At 45.9% G+C, this 17,085-nt stretch overlaps 1 protein-coding gene across 1 annotated transcript; it reads left to right on the forward strand.

Moving 5' to 3' along the window:
- Positions 1-1,346: 1,346 nt before the first annotated feature.
- Positions 1,347-5,169, forward strand: HOXB7 (homeobox B7). Its single transcript, XM_033078931.1, has 2 exons — positions 1,347-1,798; positions 4,916-5,169. Exons 1-2 carry the CDS (start codon positions 1,396-1,398, stop codon positions 5,167-5,169), a joined length of 657 nt encoding a protein of 218 aa, XP_032934822.1. The 5' UTR covers positions 1,347-1,395.
- Positions 5,170-17,085: the final 11,916 nt, after the last annotated feature.

The following is a 17,085-nucleotide window of genomic DNA, read 5'->3' on the forward strand; positions in this document are numbered from 1 at the left end:
CAATAAAGTTTACAAGCCAGAAATTCCGTGACATCATTCTTTTCGGCCCGCTCCGCTTCCTCCAGGACCGCTGGCATAGAAAGGAAATATTAAAAAAAAAAAAAAATTCAATTTATGTGGGAACAAAAAGGCAAAACTCGCCCGGGGCTCGGAGCTGCGGCGGGGCCGGGGAGGGGAAGGGGCCGCGATGGCTCCGGCTCCTCCTCTCCCCAATCCCGGCTCTGACAGCTCGGGCTGCCCGCTGGAATCATCAAGGTAACTTCTTGCCTTTCACCTCTTTTTTTTTTTTTTCCGCTTTTTTTCCCCCCTCATTTCCCCCTGTCCTGGAAATCATCTCGGTGAGCAGCGCAGCCGATGCTCGTAACCTTGGGGAAGGAGAATCCGGCACCAACCCCGCATTGTCCGCTTTTCCTGCCCCTCAGCTTTTATTTTAATTTTCCTTTTCTCTCCTTACACCCCTCACTCCCCATCCCACTCAAGCTGGGGCCGCCACCTGCTTTAAAAAATAATTTATAAAAATACAACACACTTTAAAAAAATGGAAAAAAAATGGAGCGAGCTGTCGGGTTTGGATGGTCCAGCGAAAAGCGAATCCGAGCTGCTCAGGTTGGAGTTGCCACGGAACAAGGGATGCGAGCGCTTTTTATTTTCCCCAACCAGAAAAGCGAGCGATGCCAGCTCGGTCCGCGGCTCACAGCCTGAAATAAATTAAATATTGAGCTGAATGGCATTTTGGGGGTGGGAAAAAAGACGCCTGAAACTATTAGGTATCAATGAGACATTTGTCTTTTTTTTTTTTTTAGGTGGGGGGGAAGAGGTTGAGGAGGGGGCGAGGGTCAAGGGGGGAGGGGAGGGAATTATGGACATGGAGAAAAAGTAACTGGGAGCCGAGGAAATGGTGTGAAGGAGGGGAATTTAGCTGGGATCAATAAAGGGATAAACAGAGCTCCCTTCCCTTTCCTCCAGCAGAGAGAGACCGAGAGAACCTCGCTGCTCCACCAGCAACGTGCTCGTAACCCCCTCCCCTTCCTTTTTAAAAAAAATACATTTATTTTTTAATTTTTTTTTTTCCGCCCTCTCCCTGAGCTGAAAACCGATTACAGGTTTCTTATGGACTCCAGCACGGCTTCACCCCTTCCAGCAGAGCTCGTGCGGGGTTTTATACGGCATCAATTATTTATCATATTTTATAAATCCAGCCGCACAGTCCCGTGCCCCCGAGGAGGGGGCGGCCGGCGATTGGCGCCGCGGCAGCCACGTGCCCGCGCGTCACCGGGGCCGGGAGGAAAAAGGCTCCTTTTTGGTGTAAATCTGGACTCTAATTCCGTAATATATCACGGTACCTCGTAAAACCGACACTAAAACGTCCCGACCTACAAATCACCCGGCCAAATTATGAGTTCATTGTATTATGCGAACGCTTTATTTTCTAAATATCAAGCCGCAAGTTCGGTTTTCCCATCCGGAGTGTTTCCCGAGCAAACTTCTTGCGCTTTCGCCTCCAACACGCAGCGAGCGGGGTATGGGGCCGGATCCACGCCTCCCTTCGCCGCTTCCATGCCCGGGCTCTACTCCAGCGGCAGCTCCGTGCACCCCCAGCCCCCCCCCGGCATGTACTCCTCGGGGTACGGCCTGGAGCCCGGCTCATTCAACATGCACTGCTCCCCTTTCGAGCAGAACCTCTCCATGATGTGCGCGGGGGACGCCTCCAAGCAGAACTGCAGCAAAAGCGACCAGAGGGACTCGGATTTGCAGGGCGACAGCAATTTCCGTATCTACCCCTGGATGAGGAGCACAGGTAGGGCTTGAGAGGGTGGAGGGGGCTCGGTCAGGGGGAGGAGGAGGAGGGGAGGGGGGTCTGGGGGTGGGGGGAGTGTGAATTATTTGCTGGCGTGCGCGGGGGGTGGTGGAGGAGGAGGAGGAGGAGGAGGAAGGTGGGTGGTGGTGGTGGGGGGGGATTGTCCCCAACTCCTTCCATGACGTTTCACTAAAATCGAGGCTTTAAAAGAGAGGGAGAAGGGGGGGAGAGTCACACACCCCCTCCCCAGCCACCCCCTCCTCCCATAAAAACATCCTTTTGGTTTTAAATATTTATCGGGGCCGTGTCTGTTTGTCTCGGAGGGGACAGACGGAAATCATGGCCAGCCCCTTCTCCTGCTGCTGCGCTCTGTGCGCACAGAGAGAGGGGTTGGGGGCCGAAATTCGGGACAGGAGCAGCTCTGAGGGCTCGCCTCGTTTGCTCTGAGGTGGCCAAAGCTCCATCCGGGAGCCCCTCGAGGTGTCCCGAGCGCTGCGGGGTCAGGGACGGCAGCGCTTCTTCACTCCCTGCAGCGGGAAAAAAAAAATTAAATCCCCAAAAATGAAAAAAAAAATCCCATAAACGTTCCCCAAGAGCTGACAGCGTGGCCGGGATCGGGATGGAGGGATGGAGAAGGGATGGAGAGATGGAGAAGGGATGGATGGAGGCAGGGATGGATGGATGGATGGATGGATGGATGGATGGATGGATGGATAAAGGTGGGAGCTCCTTCTGTCCCCAAACCCTGCAGGAAATCACTTTTTGGGGTGCCCAACCTGGATCTGGGGGGGCTCCAGGGGCCGCCCCACTCCGGGTCACACTGACCCCGCGCGTGTCCCAAAGCTCAGCGCTCCCGTCTCGGGGTATTAACGGCAATTAATAATTAATAAAGATCCTGCTCCCCCTCGCGGGAGGGGTCTCGGAGCGTTTCGGGGTCGGACTGGGCCCGGTTCGGGTCCGTGGTCACTCTGGGGGTGATCACAGTGCCCGTGGTCACCCTGGGGAAGGTCACAGTATCATTTGGGATGGTCACAGTGCCCGTGGTCACCCTGGGGAAGGTCACAGTATCATTTGGGATGGTCACAGTGCCCGTGGTCACTCTGGGGATGGTCACTCTGTCCGTGCTCACATGTGGGAGTGGTCACATTGTCCGTGGGGTGGTCACTGGGTCCGTGGGGTGGTCACAGTGTCCGTGTCCACTCTGGGGATGGTCACAGTGTCCCTGGGGGTGGTCACAGTGTCCGTGGGAGTGGTCACAATGTCCATGGAGTGGACACAGTGTCCATGGGATGGTCACAGTGCCCCTGGGGGTGGTCACTCTGTCCCTGGGGGTGGTCACTCTGTCCGTGGGGCTGGTCACAATGTCCATGGGGATGGTCACTCTGTCCGTGGGGGTGGTCACTCTGTCCGTGGGGGTGGTCACTCTGTCCGTGCTCACACGTGGCATTGTCCACAGTGTCCGTGGGACTGTCCACAGTGTCCGCGCTCCCTCGTGGGGCTCCTCACACCCTCGATGCCAAGCAGAGGCTGCAGGGCGCTGCTGTCCCGCCCGGACAAGGCTCGAGCTCCTTTTCCAGCCTCAGATCCCAACTCCGGAGCATCACCCCCGGAAAATCCCGGGGTCCCGGGAAGGGAGGGCAGGAGGAGAGAGCGCAGCCGGCAGCGCAGAGCCGGCTCTGAAGGCTCGAGGCAGCCTCGCTCTTTTTTGGTGCTCGGCTCTTTCCATTACCTGCTCCATAATTCATCCTCTTTTACAGTTGATTTATCAAAGACCAAATATTTCTGCTCGTAAACACTTCATCTCCGCTTTTATCCCACTTTAGATTTAAGAAGCCCCCACACTCTCTCCTCTTTCAGCCGGTGACGCTGCGAGGATCAACACTCAAAAAAAACCCCAAAACAAACCCAAAAACCTGCGCGTTCTGCTATCAGCTGAGCCTAAAAGCAGAAAAACCCGGCTTAGGGGGTTAAACCCGGCTTTAGGGGTCCCCGGCCTTGCAGCCCCCCTTCCCTGGGCGTTCCTGGTGCCCAGGGTGCGATCCCGCCGCTGGAATTCCAGCAGCGAGCGGAGATAGAGTTGTCATCCCCATTCAGCAGCGCTTTATGGCTCTGCCCTCAGCGGATTTTACAGCCCGCATTCCACGAGCTGCACATTTTTACTTTACAGCTCGGGCAGGGTTATTTCGGCTTTTTTTTTTTTTTTTTTTTTTTCCTTTAATGACTAGATCTTTTCTTAAAAAAAAAAAAAAAAAAAAAAAAAGGTGGGGGAAAGGAAAAAAGAACAAGAAAGGGGGATGTGTTTTGGGGGTAAAGGGGAGAAGAAGGAGGAAAAAAAGAGGAATTGGAGCAGAGGTCGAGCGCGGCTGTTCTGGGGAAGAAAGAGCCCGTCCCACCTCGGATTCACAGAGCCTTTACACCGAAGGCGATCACAAACACCAGATTGTAGAATAATTCCCGAGCAGGAATCCAGGAAATGTCGGGTGGAGAGGGAAAATCAGGAGCTGGGCCGCGATCCAGGCTGGGAGCCGAGGCTCTTCCCATCCTCCCAGCCCCAAAATGAGCAGCGTGGGGAGGGGGAGAACCCCCCTGAGAGCCCCAAAAATCCCCAAAATATCCCCAGGGATGATGAAAACCATCCCAGGATGGGTGGGCACCCCGTGACAACTTTGGGAGGAAGAGCTCTGGGTGTGCGGGGCTCGCAGATGTTTCTCTCCTTTCCCTCCCCGGTTGTGTTTCCGCCTTTATTTGTCCCCAAACCATCCCAAAATTCTCTTTTCTGGATGGAAATCCAAGCAGGAACTCGGAGTCTGCCCGGGGATGGGAGGGCAGGAAACTTTCTGAACTTTGTTGTTGGCTCCGAGGTGTGCGAGGTAAAAAAAGAAAAAAAAATTCAAGCTGGGGAGGTTTGGGGGGCTGAGAACAGCGAGGGAAACCTCGAGAATGAGGAAAACACCCAAAATTAAAGAATTCCTCTTTAATCCCCAAAATTAAAGAAAATCAGCGCAGGTTGTGCAGGGGGAGCAACTCTTGGATTGCGCAACCAACAGAGCAAAAAGAAACGTAAAAAAACCAAATTAATTCCCCTAAATTGACCCAAATCTGGTTTTTTTTTTGTAGGAACGGACAGAAAACGCGGCAGGCAGACCTACACCAGGTACCAGACCCTGGAGCTGGAGAAGGAATTTCACTACAATCGCTACCTGACGAGGAGGAGGAGGATCGAGATCGCCCACGCGCTCTGCCTGACCGAGCGCCAGATCAAAATCTGGTTCCAGAACCGCCGCATGAAGTGGAAAAAGGAAAATAAAAGCGCCTGCCCCGGCTCCAGCGGGCAGGAAAAACCAGACGCCGAGGAGGACGAGGAGGAGTGAAAAGGGGAGAGAGGGATGAGGGAAAACGAGAGGAAAGAAAGGGGGAAAACACAAAAAAACAAAAATAAAACACACACAAAAAAGGACTACATATAAAAATAAATGAGAAGCGCATAAATAATTAAACCCCTAGCAGTGATGCGTTGTGTTTGATGACACTGAGAAAAAATACTACCTATATTGAAATATCTTTGTTTTTTGTTGGGTTTTTTTTTCCTTTTTTGTACAATAGAATATCTACCTATTAAATGTGGCTTTAGAGTCAGCATAGACACTTTTTTATTTTCCTGTGTGAGCCTTCCTCTAGCGCCAGTAATTTGTAATTTGTACTTGGCTGTGTCATTTTGATTTTTAATATTTTTTTTTTCAGTGGGGGTGGGTGATGAAGTAACGTGGTCGTGGTTTTTAGCACCTTTAATTTAGAAAATGTGACCCGAAAAAAAAAAAAAAAGCCTGAATGCAAATTCCATTTAGCGCGTAGAGTCCTGTACATAATATGAATTATTCTTCCTCCTTCCTCCCTGGAACCTCCGCGGTTCTTTTCTCCTTGCTCTTTTGTCTGTGGATATTTTTACCTTCGTCGTTCGAGCCTCTACGGGGGGGAAAAAAAGGGGAAAAAAAAAGAAAAAAAAAAAAAAAGAAGAGGAATTAATATTGTGCTACGTCAAATGTTGTATATCAAAGTAGCAAATTATTTAATGGCGGCGCGTTGCTTTTTTTTTTTGTTGTTATTATTAATTATTATTATTATTATTATTTTCCTTCGTCTGTGATTATTATTCTTGGAAATAAAAAGGAGATCTCCAATAACCTGCAGCGCCTTGGGTGCCTTCCTCTTTGGCTCATTAAAAACCAAACATCTTTTAGGGCTGGCTGGGAAATAAAGTGGTGAAATGTCCTTTTACCCCGATTTGTCACCGAAATTTCTCCTTTTCCTTGGCACAGCCCATCCTCTGCAGATATCGCTGCTTTTTCCATAGATTTGGCGAATATCCTGAGAAATATTTGATTTTCGGGGGCTCTGGAAATGCGGACTGGGCTCTCTCCCTCTCTGCGATTATTTCTGAGGAAAGAAAAAGCGAAAAAAAAAACCAATTAAAAAAAATAATTTAAATAACCCAGAATCACCCCAAATAATCCTTCCCGCTCCTCGCTTCCATTCTCTCCTTCTCGTAACCAATTTTCGCCCACCCGACCCATTCGGCCGCGCCTTGAGCCATTTTATTTATTTATTATTTTCTTTTTAAGGTTCTCCCTCCGCCCTTCAATTACTTTACTGCGGACTGGAACTCTTTCATTAGCGCCAAATAACGCCGAGCATCAAAGCGCGCATAAAATAAATTAAAGCAATTAAACGCGGGGAAGAAGGAGAAGGAGAAGAAAGAAGAAGAAGAAAAAAAATAAATATATAAAAAAAATCAGCAGGGCAAAACAAAAGGCGAGGGAATTTAAGCGCTTCCCCGCCCTGTTTGTTGATTTATTTTATTTATTTCCTCTGCGCATAAAGACGCGGGGTTTTGCTCCACGAGATGGGCGCGATGAGGAGGGAAGGGGATTTGAAACGATGGGGATAATAAATGAATTCAATAATATTAAATAAAATTTTTAAAAAATTTTTAAAAACCCAAAAAACAAATCCCAAAAACCCAAAAAATGAACCCAAAATTTCCGCGCTTTCCCCTTCCTCCCCTCCTCTCCTCGTTCCTTTTCCACCTCCCACCACCCCCAGATGATTTCGTGCCCGGGCGCATCCTCGGGGATGATTTTTAATTTTCTTTTTTTCCGTTTTTTTCCCCCCAAAATAAGGCGCCACGTCAGGGATCTGCGCCCCCAGATTCGATGCTGGCGCCGCACGCCCTAATTATGGCGAGCCCGTTATTAAATCCATTTTATTTCTTTATTTCGCTTTTTCCACCCCGAAATTCCCACTTGGAAGGGGCAAAATCGAGGCAAAACCGAAGGGGAAAATTCAATTTTTTAAAATTTTTTCAGCCCCTTTGCAGAGCGAGATTGGGGAGGGGGGAAATAAATAAATAAAATTTAGAAATGTTTCCAGAAATTTCCTTTTTCCTGTTCCTGGAGCGCTCGGCTGGAGCTGTCCCCACCTCTCAGCGCTGGGATTTGGGGAGAATTTCAGAAAAAAAAGGCAAATTCACCCCAAAATCCCAACCTGGGGACAAGGGCGGGGTCTCTGGGGGGGTTTTGGGCTCCGACCCCAAACCCGACCCCGCTCGCTTTTTTCTCTTTTATTTCACCCCCTCCCAAATCCTCCTGGTTACTCCTTTCAGTCTAAATAAAAAAATCCCAATTGTGCCCAAAAAAAAGGGAAATGAGCCCAAAATCGCGCGGCCCCCGCTGTTTTACGGCGCCTTTTCCCCATTCCAAGGCAACCCCAAGCTCCAGCTCTTTATTCTGGGGGGGTTTTATTGTTCGCAAATACCAGCAATTATTCCATTTTTTTTCTCCCCAAAATCCCCCCCCTCAAATCCAAACCAAGGGTGGGGTTCAAGGATGGGGGGGATTAAAAAAAAAAAAAATCCTCGACCCCCTTTTTAGATATTTTTTTACAAATTTTTGTTTCATCTATATATATATATATATATTAAAAAAAAAAAAAAGATGGCGGCTAAGAAAAAGACTGCTGTTAAACCGGTCATGAAGAAATGCAATAAATTCCTTGTTGTTTTATGAAAATTTACAACTTTGTGATAGAACTTTATGAGTGGCTGGGTTCTGGGATTGGCCAGAGCCGGTCATGTGGACTGCTAACCGTGAACATGAACTTTTTATTATTTCCCATGTGGTTATATTGCACCATTCTTCTGTCCGCTGCACCTTGGGTCGGATCAGTGTCCTCTGTAGGGCTCTCGCCCTCTCTCTTTTCCATTTTTTTACTTTTTGTGTGTAAGCTCGGCAGGGCTAAAGCAGGGCAGAGGGGAGGGGGGGCCCCGAACGCGACTCACACGCACCCCTGGGCGCCCACCCCCGCTCCCGACACCTTCACCCATTTTTCCCTTTTTTTCCCCAAATTATCATCACTATTTTTCGCGTTTTTTAAAGATTAAAAAATATTTTTTTCCCAGCTATTTTTTTTTTTTTTTGTATTTTAAAAAATTATTTTTACAACCCCACTTCCCCCCCACTCCTCTCCCCTCCTCCTCCTCACTCTCCCCGCTGCTTTTTTTTTTTTTTTCTCCTTTTTTTTTTTTTTAATTTTTGGGAATCTCACTAATTATGGAAGGGCTGCAGGGGATTCTGCACCAGGAGCGGTTTTTGCAGACGGGGAAGTTGCTCCGTGTTCCGGGCAAGTGGCAGCCGAAGGCGAGAAGCCCTCGGGAGGCAGAGAGGCGATGGACGGCTCTCAGCCTGGGACAATATTTGTCATCCCTCAGATAAGCGAAGCCTTATCTCTGCTTCCCAAAATCCCCGCCGAGATGGACGTCAAAAGGTAAGGGAAGCATTTCTCTCCGTTTATTGTTGTGGTGTATAAAAATATATTTATTCTATTTGGATTTTTTCTGTGAAATAATGTGATTTTCCAGCTGTGGTTTTTTCCTGTTTCCTCCTGCCCCGGGAGGAGGTGGTGGCGCGGTGGGGAGGATGGAAAAGGGTGGGGTGATGGAGAAAGGAGGAATTCAAGGTTTTGGAAATGTGTTGGAGAGACAATTTCACCCGAAAAAAAAATAAAAATAAAGCGGAGTTTGGAGGTGGAAGGAAAAAGCGAGAGGAATAAAGGTGGGAGGGAAAGGGGAAGGAAGAAATGGAGAGGAGGAAGAAATGATGGAAGAAAAAGGAGAAAGAGAAAGAGAAAAAGAAGGGGGAATGAAAAAGAGAAAGGGGAATGGAAAAGAGAAAGGGGGAGGAAAAAGAAAAAGGAGGAATGGAAAAGAGAAATGGAAAAGAAAAATAAGAAGGGGAATGAAAGGGAGAAAGGGGGATGAAAAAGGGAAAGGAAAAGGAAAAGGGGAATGAAAAGGAAAAGGGGAAAGAGAAAGGAAAATGAAAAATAAAAAGGGGAATGAAAAGGAAAAGGGGAAAGAGAAAGGAAAATGAAAAATAAAAAGGGGAATGAAAAAGAAAAAGGGGAATGAAAAAGAGAGGCAGAATCGGAGGAAAAATGGAGCAAGGGAAGGGGAAATGGGGAGGAAAATGGAAATTGCGGAGTGAGAGGAGGACGGAGCCGTGCGAGGTCACCTGGACGCACTGGAGGATTTTCCAGCCGGGTTTTGCCTTTAAACATCCCCGAGCCCTTTGTGGGCACTTGTCGCGTTTTATTTTGTTGTGTTGGGGTTTTTTTTTTTCGGTTTTTTTTTTTTTTCCTCCCCCTCGCAGAAGCTCATGCCAGTTTTTTCTCCGTGATTTGGCGAAGTTTCCGCGGGAGCCGCTGGGGTTTGGAGCGCAGCTCTCCAGGGTCACGGGGATGGTTTGTTCGGCAGCTCGAGGAAATCTGGAAATTAATATTCAAAAAGAAAGCAAAACAAAATAACAACAACAACAAAAAAAGCACGAACCAAAAAGGAGGGGGAAGAAAAAAAAATAAAAGAGGAGCGAGAAAAAAAAAAAAAAAATGAAGCCAACCCAGAGCGCAACGCTCTCATTATAATTTTTTTTTTTTTTTTCTCTGCTCAAGTCCCAAATGAAGCTGACGTCGGGAAGCAATTAAGCTGCTCGGATTTTAATTGCGCTCTGCAGTGGCTTTGAGGCTTTGGGGTGCGCGGGGCTTTCCACGCCAGGTTCAAATCTCCTCTCACAACCCGAATTTTCCTGCCGAGCTCATTGTCGCTTTAAATCCCATTTATTATTTTTTTTTTTTTCACCTCGCTGTTTCAAGGGTGGGATTTGAAATATTTGTATTAATCGCTGCCGTGGCGGGGTGATGTTAAATAAGGAAATGAAAGAGTGAGATGGGCTGAGGGAGATTCATGATTTCAGCATCAACCATTTTCTGATTGATCTCATCGCAACCTCCGCGCGAGAGGGGGAAATGATCGCGAGCAATAAACACAAAGACATTTTTAAAAGCCATTTCTCCCCCGAACCTGTTACATTTTTCATCAATCACGGCGGCGAGGAGGCTGAAAAAAAAAAAAAAAATCCAAAAAATGATGCGGGTTCAACCTCCCGTTCTCCCTTTTTATCCCTAAAATATTTTCGTGGTGGTTTTGTTATTTTTTCCTATTCGGAAAAAAAAAATATTGTTATTATTCCTATTTATTGCTTTCTGCTATTGGTGCTGGGGATGAAAAAATGAATAATTTAAGGCAGAAACTTGGATTTTAGAGCGATTCGAGAGGGAAACCACTTGTGGAACCGCGGGGGTTTGGAACCGTTTGCGAGCCCGAAACCTCGGGGGGATTTGGGGGCGATTTTGGGATGATTTGGGGGGATTTTTGGATGATTTGGAGTGATTTTGGGGTGTTTTGGGTGATTTTGGGGTGTTTTGGGATTATTTTGGGTGATTTGGGGCGATTTTGGGGTGATTTTGGGGTAATTTGTTGTGATTTTGGGGCAGTTTTTTGTGATTTTGGGGTAATTTGTTGTGATTTTGGGGTAGTTTGTTGTGATTTTGTTGTGATTTTGGGGTGTCCCCACTGCCGGCCGCTCCCCCCACTGTGTCCCCGGTTTGTTCATTTACAGAAAAGGTGATTAACGGGGTAATTAAATCTCCGGTGCCGCGGGATCTCTCATTCCGCGCCGTCTGCTGCCATCTACCGACCGCGACCGCCGGGCCCGGGGGTCCCGCGGGGATTTTGGGGGGTCCCGGGGGAATTTTGGGGGGTCCCCCCCTGATTTGGGCTCTCCCGAAACCCCCCGAGATGGGAGCAGCGATTGCACCCCCACCTGATCCCCCGGGGTTTTAATTATTTCTATTATTTTTATTATTTTTGTATTTTTAAAATTATTTTAATTTTCATTATTTTCATTATTTTTTGAATTATTTCTATTATTTCTATTATTTCTACCATTTCTACCATTTCTAGAATTTCTATTATTTATATAATTTTTATTATTTATATATTTTCTGCTATTTCTACTCTTTCTGTTCTTTCCATTCTTTCTACTATTCCTATTATTTCCATTATTTCTATTCTTTCTATTATTCCTATTCTTTCCATTATTTCTATTCTTTCTATTATTCCTATTATTTCCATTATTTCCATTATTTCTATTATTTATTTCTAATATTTCGAATATTTCTAATATTTCTATTCTGCGTCAAATCCCGCTGGGAATTCCACAGTTAAGGGAGGTTCGGGGTTGTCCCGATGTGATTTTTTTTTTTTTCCAAGTCTAAACATCCCCAAAGATGCTCTGAGAAATCCCAAATCCCAAATCCCGAATCCCGAATCCCTCGGGATGGGAGAGGTGAGGCCAGGACGGGCACGGTGGGGGTTGGAGCTCGGGGTCATCAGAGAAATATGAAATAAAATGGGGAAAATATGGAAAAAAATGAAAAAAAGAGACAAAAGTGGAAATAAGAGGGATAAAGTGGAATTAAATGGGATAAGATGGAATTAAAATTGAATAAAATGGAATTAAATGGAATAAAATGGAATAGAATGAAAAAATCAGGAAAAATGGGGGGAAATGGGGAAAAGTGGGGAAAAGTGGAAAAAAGAAGGGGAAAATGGAAATAAATGGAATAAAATGGAAATAAATGGAATAAAATGGGAATAAATAGAATAGAATGGAATAAAACGGAATAAAATGCAATAGAATGGAATAAAATGGAATAAAAAGGGAAAAAAGGGAAATATAATGGAATAAAATGGGGAAAAAAGGAAATAGAATGGAATAGAATGGAATAAAATGGAATACAATGGAAAAAATGAATGAGAATAAAATAGAATGGAATAAAATGAAATAGAATGAAATAGAATGGAATAAAGTGGAATAGAATGGAATAAAATGGAGTAAAATGGAATGAAATGGGGCAAAAAAAGAAAAAAAAATGGAAATAAATAGAATAAAATGAAATAAAATGAAACCAAATTTTTAAAAAATAAATAGAATGGAATAGAATGGAATAAAATGTTTTTTAAAATAGAATAAATAGAAATAAAAACGCAACCAGAGCTGCTCTGCTCCGCTCGGGGGGTCCCGGGGGGGGTCGCGCTCGTTGCTGGGGACCGGGGTCACCTCTGAGTCCCCGTGGGGACAAAGCGCCCCCGGAATTTCCAAAGGTTCCTCTCCCTCCTCCCTCCCTCCCTTCTCGTTTTCTCCCTCCTCGTTTTCTCCTCCTGCCCCGCAGTTTCCTGGCAACTGTTCGGGCCCCGCAATAATTCCGGTTTTCCCCCAGAAATCGCCGCTCTAGGGTGGTGGTGAGAGGGGAAAAAATTCAATAAATAATTAAAAATATATAAAAAACGAGTGGAAAAAAAAAAACCAAACTTTCTGTCCTCAGCGCAGCCCCAGCCGTGATTTTTATTTTTCTGGTGATTCACTCGTTCCGTGCTGTAATTCCTGACCCGTCTCGCCTTTCCCTGCTCTCCCAAAATCATTTCATTCCCCTCTGCCCTTCCCCGGGAATTGCGGAAAAATTCGGATTTTGGGCACTTTTGGGTTCCCTCAACGTCTCCCCCTCCTTCCCTCCCCTCCTCCCCTTTTATTTTTGTGATTTTCTTGTTAATAATTAGCCGCGCTCCTTAATGGAACAATGGTAAATTATTATTGCTGCTTTTCAAAGCTGCCATTAACGAGGTTATTACACCGCACGGGAAGTCAGGTAAATTAAACTTCAATTGCTGGGAATTAACTTTGGTGGTTTTGCGCTGGGAGAAATGGGATTTTTTTTTTCTTTTTTTCCCCCTTTTTTATTTTTTTTAACACCTTCGGGGCTCGTTGTTTGAAGCAGCCCGAGCCTGCAGCTCGGGTTTATTTTCCGAAGTGATTTTTGGAGCGTTGCGGGGCAGCCTCAGCTGCTGCCAAAGGTTTTTTTTTTTTTTTTCCTTTTTTTTTTTCTGTGTCTGAGTTCCAAGAACAAGGGGTTTTTTCAACTGGTTTCGTGCTCTTGGCTTGACTTTATGGCCGCAATAATTCCCTGGGTGGGGAAACCCCCGCTGCGCTCTCACTTCAGAGGGATCGGGAATTCCAGCTCCCCGTGAAAAAGGAAAAAAAAAAGGGAAAAAAAAGGGGGAAAAAAAGAAAAAGAGTTGCATTTTTTATTGGAACCAACTGCACTGAACTTTTCCACCGCCACCGAGTCGGGATTTTGCACAAGCCACGCTCTGTTCTGCCGGGCTGCCGAAATATTTGGGAGTTGTTTTAATTCCCTTCATCCCCCCGGCTCTGCTGGGGCTGCTGGCCAGGAAAACCAAGCTCCAAAAAAAACCAAAAAATAACAAAAAACACCCAAAAAAACCCGGCACCTTCCTGGCCTGAGAACTTGTCCATACCCTAAATAGTTCTCTTTATCTTTATTTATGCGCTGCCGGCTGAGTGCTGCCTGTCAGGAGGGGAAAAGCCGCAATAAAATCTGTAAAATCCGCAAAATCTGTAAAATTTACAAAATCTACAAAATCAGTAAAATCTGTAAAATCTGCAAAATTTGTAAAATCTGTTCTTGCACCTTCTGCTGCCTCCCCGCTTTATCGCTCCTGCTCAGCGCATCCCGCACCCGCTTTTTCGGATTTTTTTAAAATTTTTTTGGGAGGGGACGAAGCCAAAATCTGATTAAAGATGAACCCGAAGCCAAAATCTGATTAAAGATGAGCCCGAAGCCAAAATCTGATTAAAGATGAGCCCGTGGGTGCTGGCAAAGCCCGGTTTAACTTCGGGACTCCTGTCTGAGCCTTCTTGATCCCTCCTGGTTGAATCCAAAATAAATAAATATCTAGAAGAAATACATCTCTGAAATCAATAAATACCTAAAATCAATAAATATAAAAAAGAAATACGTATCTAAAATCAATAAATATCTAAAATAATTCAATATTTTCGCCAAACCCGCCTCATGATTGACTCGAGATTGAGGTTTAAATTTGAAATTCCGCCTTTAAACCCCTCGGACCGGGGAATCGAAGCCACCCCTGAGCCCAACACTCAATTCCGGGAGATTTAGTGCGCCTTAAAGCTCTGCTCGTATTTAAATGTATCATAGGTGGCAAATCAATTACAGCGCGGGCCTGACCCTCGGGAAGATGAAAACTCTGACAGGCTTTGGGCTTTGGGGTGTTTGGGTTGATTTTTTGGGGATTTTTTTTGGGTTTTTTTCAATGCGCGTTGGGAATCAAGTTTTGTTCTTTTGCTGCCCCAAGTAACCGTGGATAAAATCGAGATTTTTTAATCTCCAGAGACGTCAGCAATGTGCAATTAGCGAGCGGCCAGCTTCAATTAGCGCGTTTTTAAATTTTATTTTAAAACCCGAACTCCGCAAAGAGCCTTTTACAACCACGAATTATTCTAACGAGCTGCGGCCGCGAGAAATTTTTAATTTTCCTCTTATTTTTTTAATGCTTTCCCGAACTGTTCCGGGGGATTTATTTGCAGAGCAATCGCCAGGAGTGGCGGAAAACACGAGCTAAACATTTTTTTCCGGCCGATTGCGGCTGCTCACGAGCTGGGCTATCAGGACATCCCATTTCTCTGCCCAAAAAAAAAAAATTTGCATGCGGGGCTGCTGGCTCCTGATAATGGCCGGGTTTGTTTTTTCTTTTTTCTTTTTTTTTTTTTTATTGCAGAGGCACCAAAATTGCGTAACTCATCAAAAGGATGAACCGCAAAGCTGTCCATTATCTTATCCCAGACTTTTTTCTTTTTTTTTTTTTTTCCCATTTCCCCCCTTTCTTCTTTACTCGTCCTCCCCCTCTCCACCTAATTTTTGTAAAATTTTCCCTATTTTAAATTTTTCCCACATTTTTAAAATTTTCCCCAATTTTTGAATTTTAATTTCCTATTTTTTTTTAATTTTCCCGGTTTTTTTATTTTCCCTTTTAAAAAATTATTATTATTTTCTTTTTTTTTTTTTTTTTTTCCAAATTTCCACGCACCAAGGGGAAACTCTGCAAGGACAAAATATCCGAGCTCTGAGCCCAGGAGCGAGGAGGGGGTGGCGGCTGCGAAACCACTTCCTCCTGCTGTTATTTCCTTGAATTCTCGGGATTACGGCCCGAGATGTTCCTCGTGCCAGGAGCCAAATCTTGGCCGGGCTGCTGTAAATAAACGAGCTGGGAATCAAATCCCGCTTTTCGGAGCCTGGCAGCCAAACGAGGGGTTCGAGATTTGTGGAATAATTCCCAGATTTCCAGGGATTTCAGCCCCCGACAGACAGATGGTTACAAATTCGGACAGGAAACAACCCCTTGATGAAGCGGCGCTGATGGGGGGGACGTGCTGCGCTTCCTTTAAGTGGATTTTCCCTTTTTTTTCCTTTTTTTCCTTTCCCTTTTTCCTTTTTTCCCCTTTTTTCTTTTTATTTTTTTCCTTTTCCTTATTATTTTCTTTTCATTTTTAAAAATTTTCCTTATTTTTTGATTTTTCTTCTTTTTTTCTTTACCTTATTTTTTATTTTCCTTCTTTTTCCTCCTTTTATTTTTCCTCCTTTTATTTTTCTCCTCTTTCTTTTTAAAATATTCCTATTTTAATTTTTTTTTTTTACTGTGTCTTCCTGCTGCCGTGATTTTGATTTTCCCCCTTGGAAAGTCACCAAAAAAAATTAAATAAAAAAGCGGCGAGAGGAGCTTCAACCTCACCTTGAGCCAGCGAGGAGCTCGGGGGGGGATGCGCAGGTAGAGCCAAGCGAGGAAATCCGGGGCGAGGCAAAAAAAAAAAAAATTAAAAATAACACAAAAAAAAAGAATAAAAGAACAGAGCAAAGCGGAGCTTTTAGGGAGACGGAGACTTTCGGTGTCACCTTTTGGGGGGGTTTAAATCGACAAAAATCGGGATTTTATGGGGGGCACCCCTCGCACCTCCGGGTGGGTGAGGATCCACAAACTCCGCTGGGTGAGGATCCCTAAATTCCGCTTTTCACCCCGGTGCGAGGCTCTTTTTGAGGCAGAAAAGCTCGGGCTGGGGCCGGTATTAACAAAAAAACGCAAGAGGGCACAATGCGGAGCCGGCCAGCGGAGCACCGCGGGTTTGGCCGGAGCACACAGGAAATATTTCCATTTTTTTTCCCATTTATCTCGCGGATCGCGGAGCTTTTGGGGCGCTGAGAAAAGTGGGGAGATGTTCAGGGGGCCGAGCCAGGCTGGGTCCGAGCGGGGAGCTCTGATTTATTCTAATTAACCGAGAGCTGAGTTGTCAAAAGCGATTTCTGCTCGCAGAGCGAACCCAGCCCGGTCACCGCCGCGAAAAGTTCGCACCAAAAACTTTTAATTCCATTTTCTCCCCTCTTTTCCCCACCCTCTCCCTCTGAACTCAGCTCAGAAACCCTCGGACTGTTCAGGGCGCTTTAACGCGAGCGGTTAAAGTTTGGCCAACGCGAGCAATTAACTTTTTAAATAATTTATTTTAATTTTTTTTGTTGCTTTTCCTCCCTCTCCGCTCGCTTCCAGCGCGTACCCACACGCGTTTTATGGGTGTAAAAATCAAAATTTCTGCGCTCGCACCCCCACGCCGAGCTCCGGGGGAGGGAGGGAGGAAGAGGAGGAGGAGGAAGAGGAGGAGGAGGAGAGGGCACCGCGCGTTTATTTATTTCTGGAGCTCGCAGCGCGCCGCGAGAACGCTTCTTCGGGCAGATATTTTCTATTTGGTTAAGGGGGTGCCTTTCTGTTGTTTAAAAGGGAGGGAAAAAGAGGTGGGGGGTGTGGACGGTTTGTTCTTGGGGGTCCCTGGTGCAATCTCAGCTCCTCATGGGTGCTATTTTGCAACCTCAGGCGCCTGCTATTGGTCAGCCCGTGATCAGATGGTTGTATTTCCTTGTGTCCCTCGCTGGCACCACGCCATCTCCCTTCAGCTAAAACCCAATCTCCG

The sequence above is a fragment of the Catharus ustulatus genome, chromosome 23, assembly GCF_009819885.2.
Source record: "Catharus ustulatus isolate bCatUst1 chromosome 23, bCatUst1.pri.v2, whole genome shotgun sequence".
NCBI lineage: Eukaryota > Metazoa > Chordata > Aves > Passeriformes > Turdidae > Catharus > Catharus ustulatus.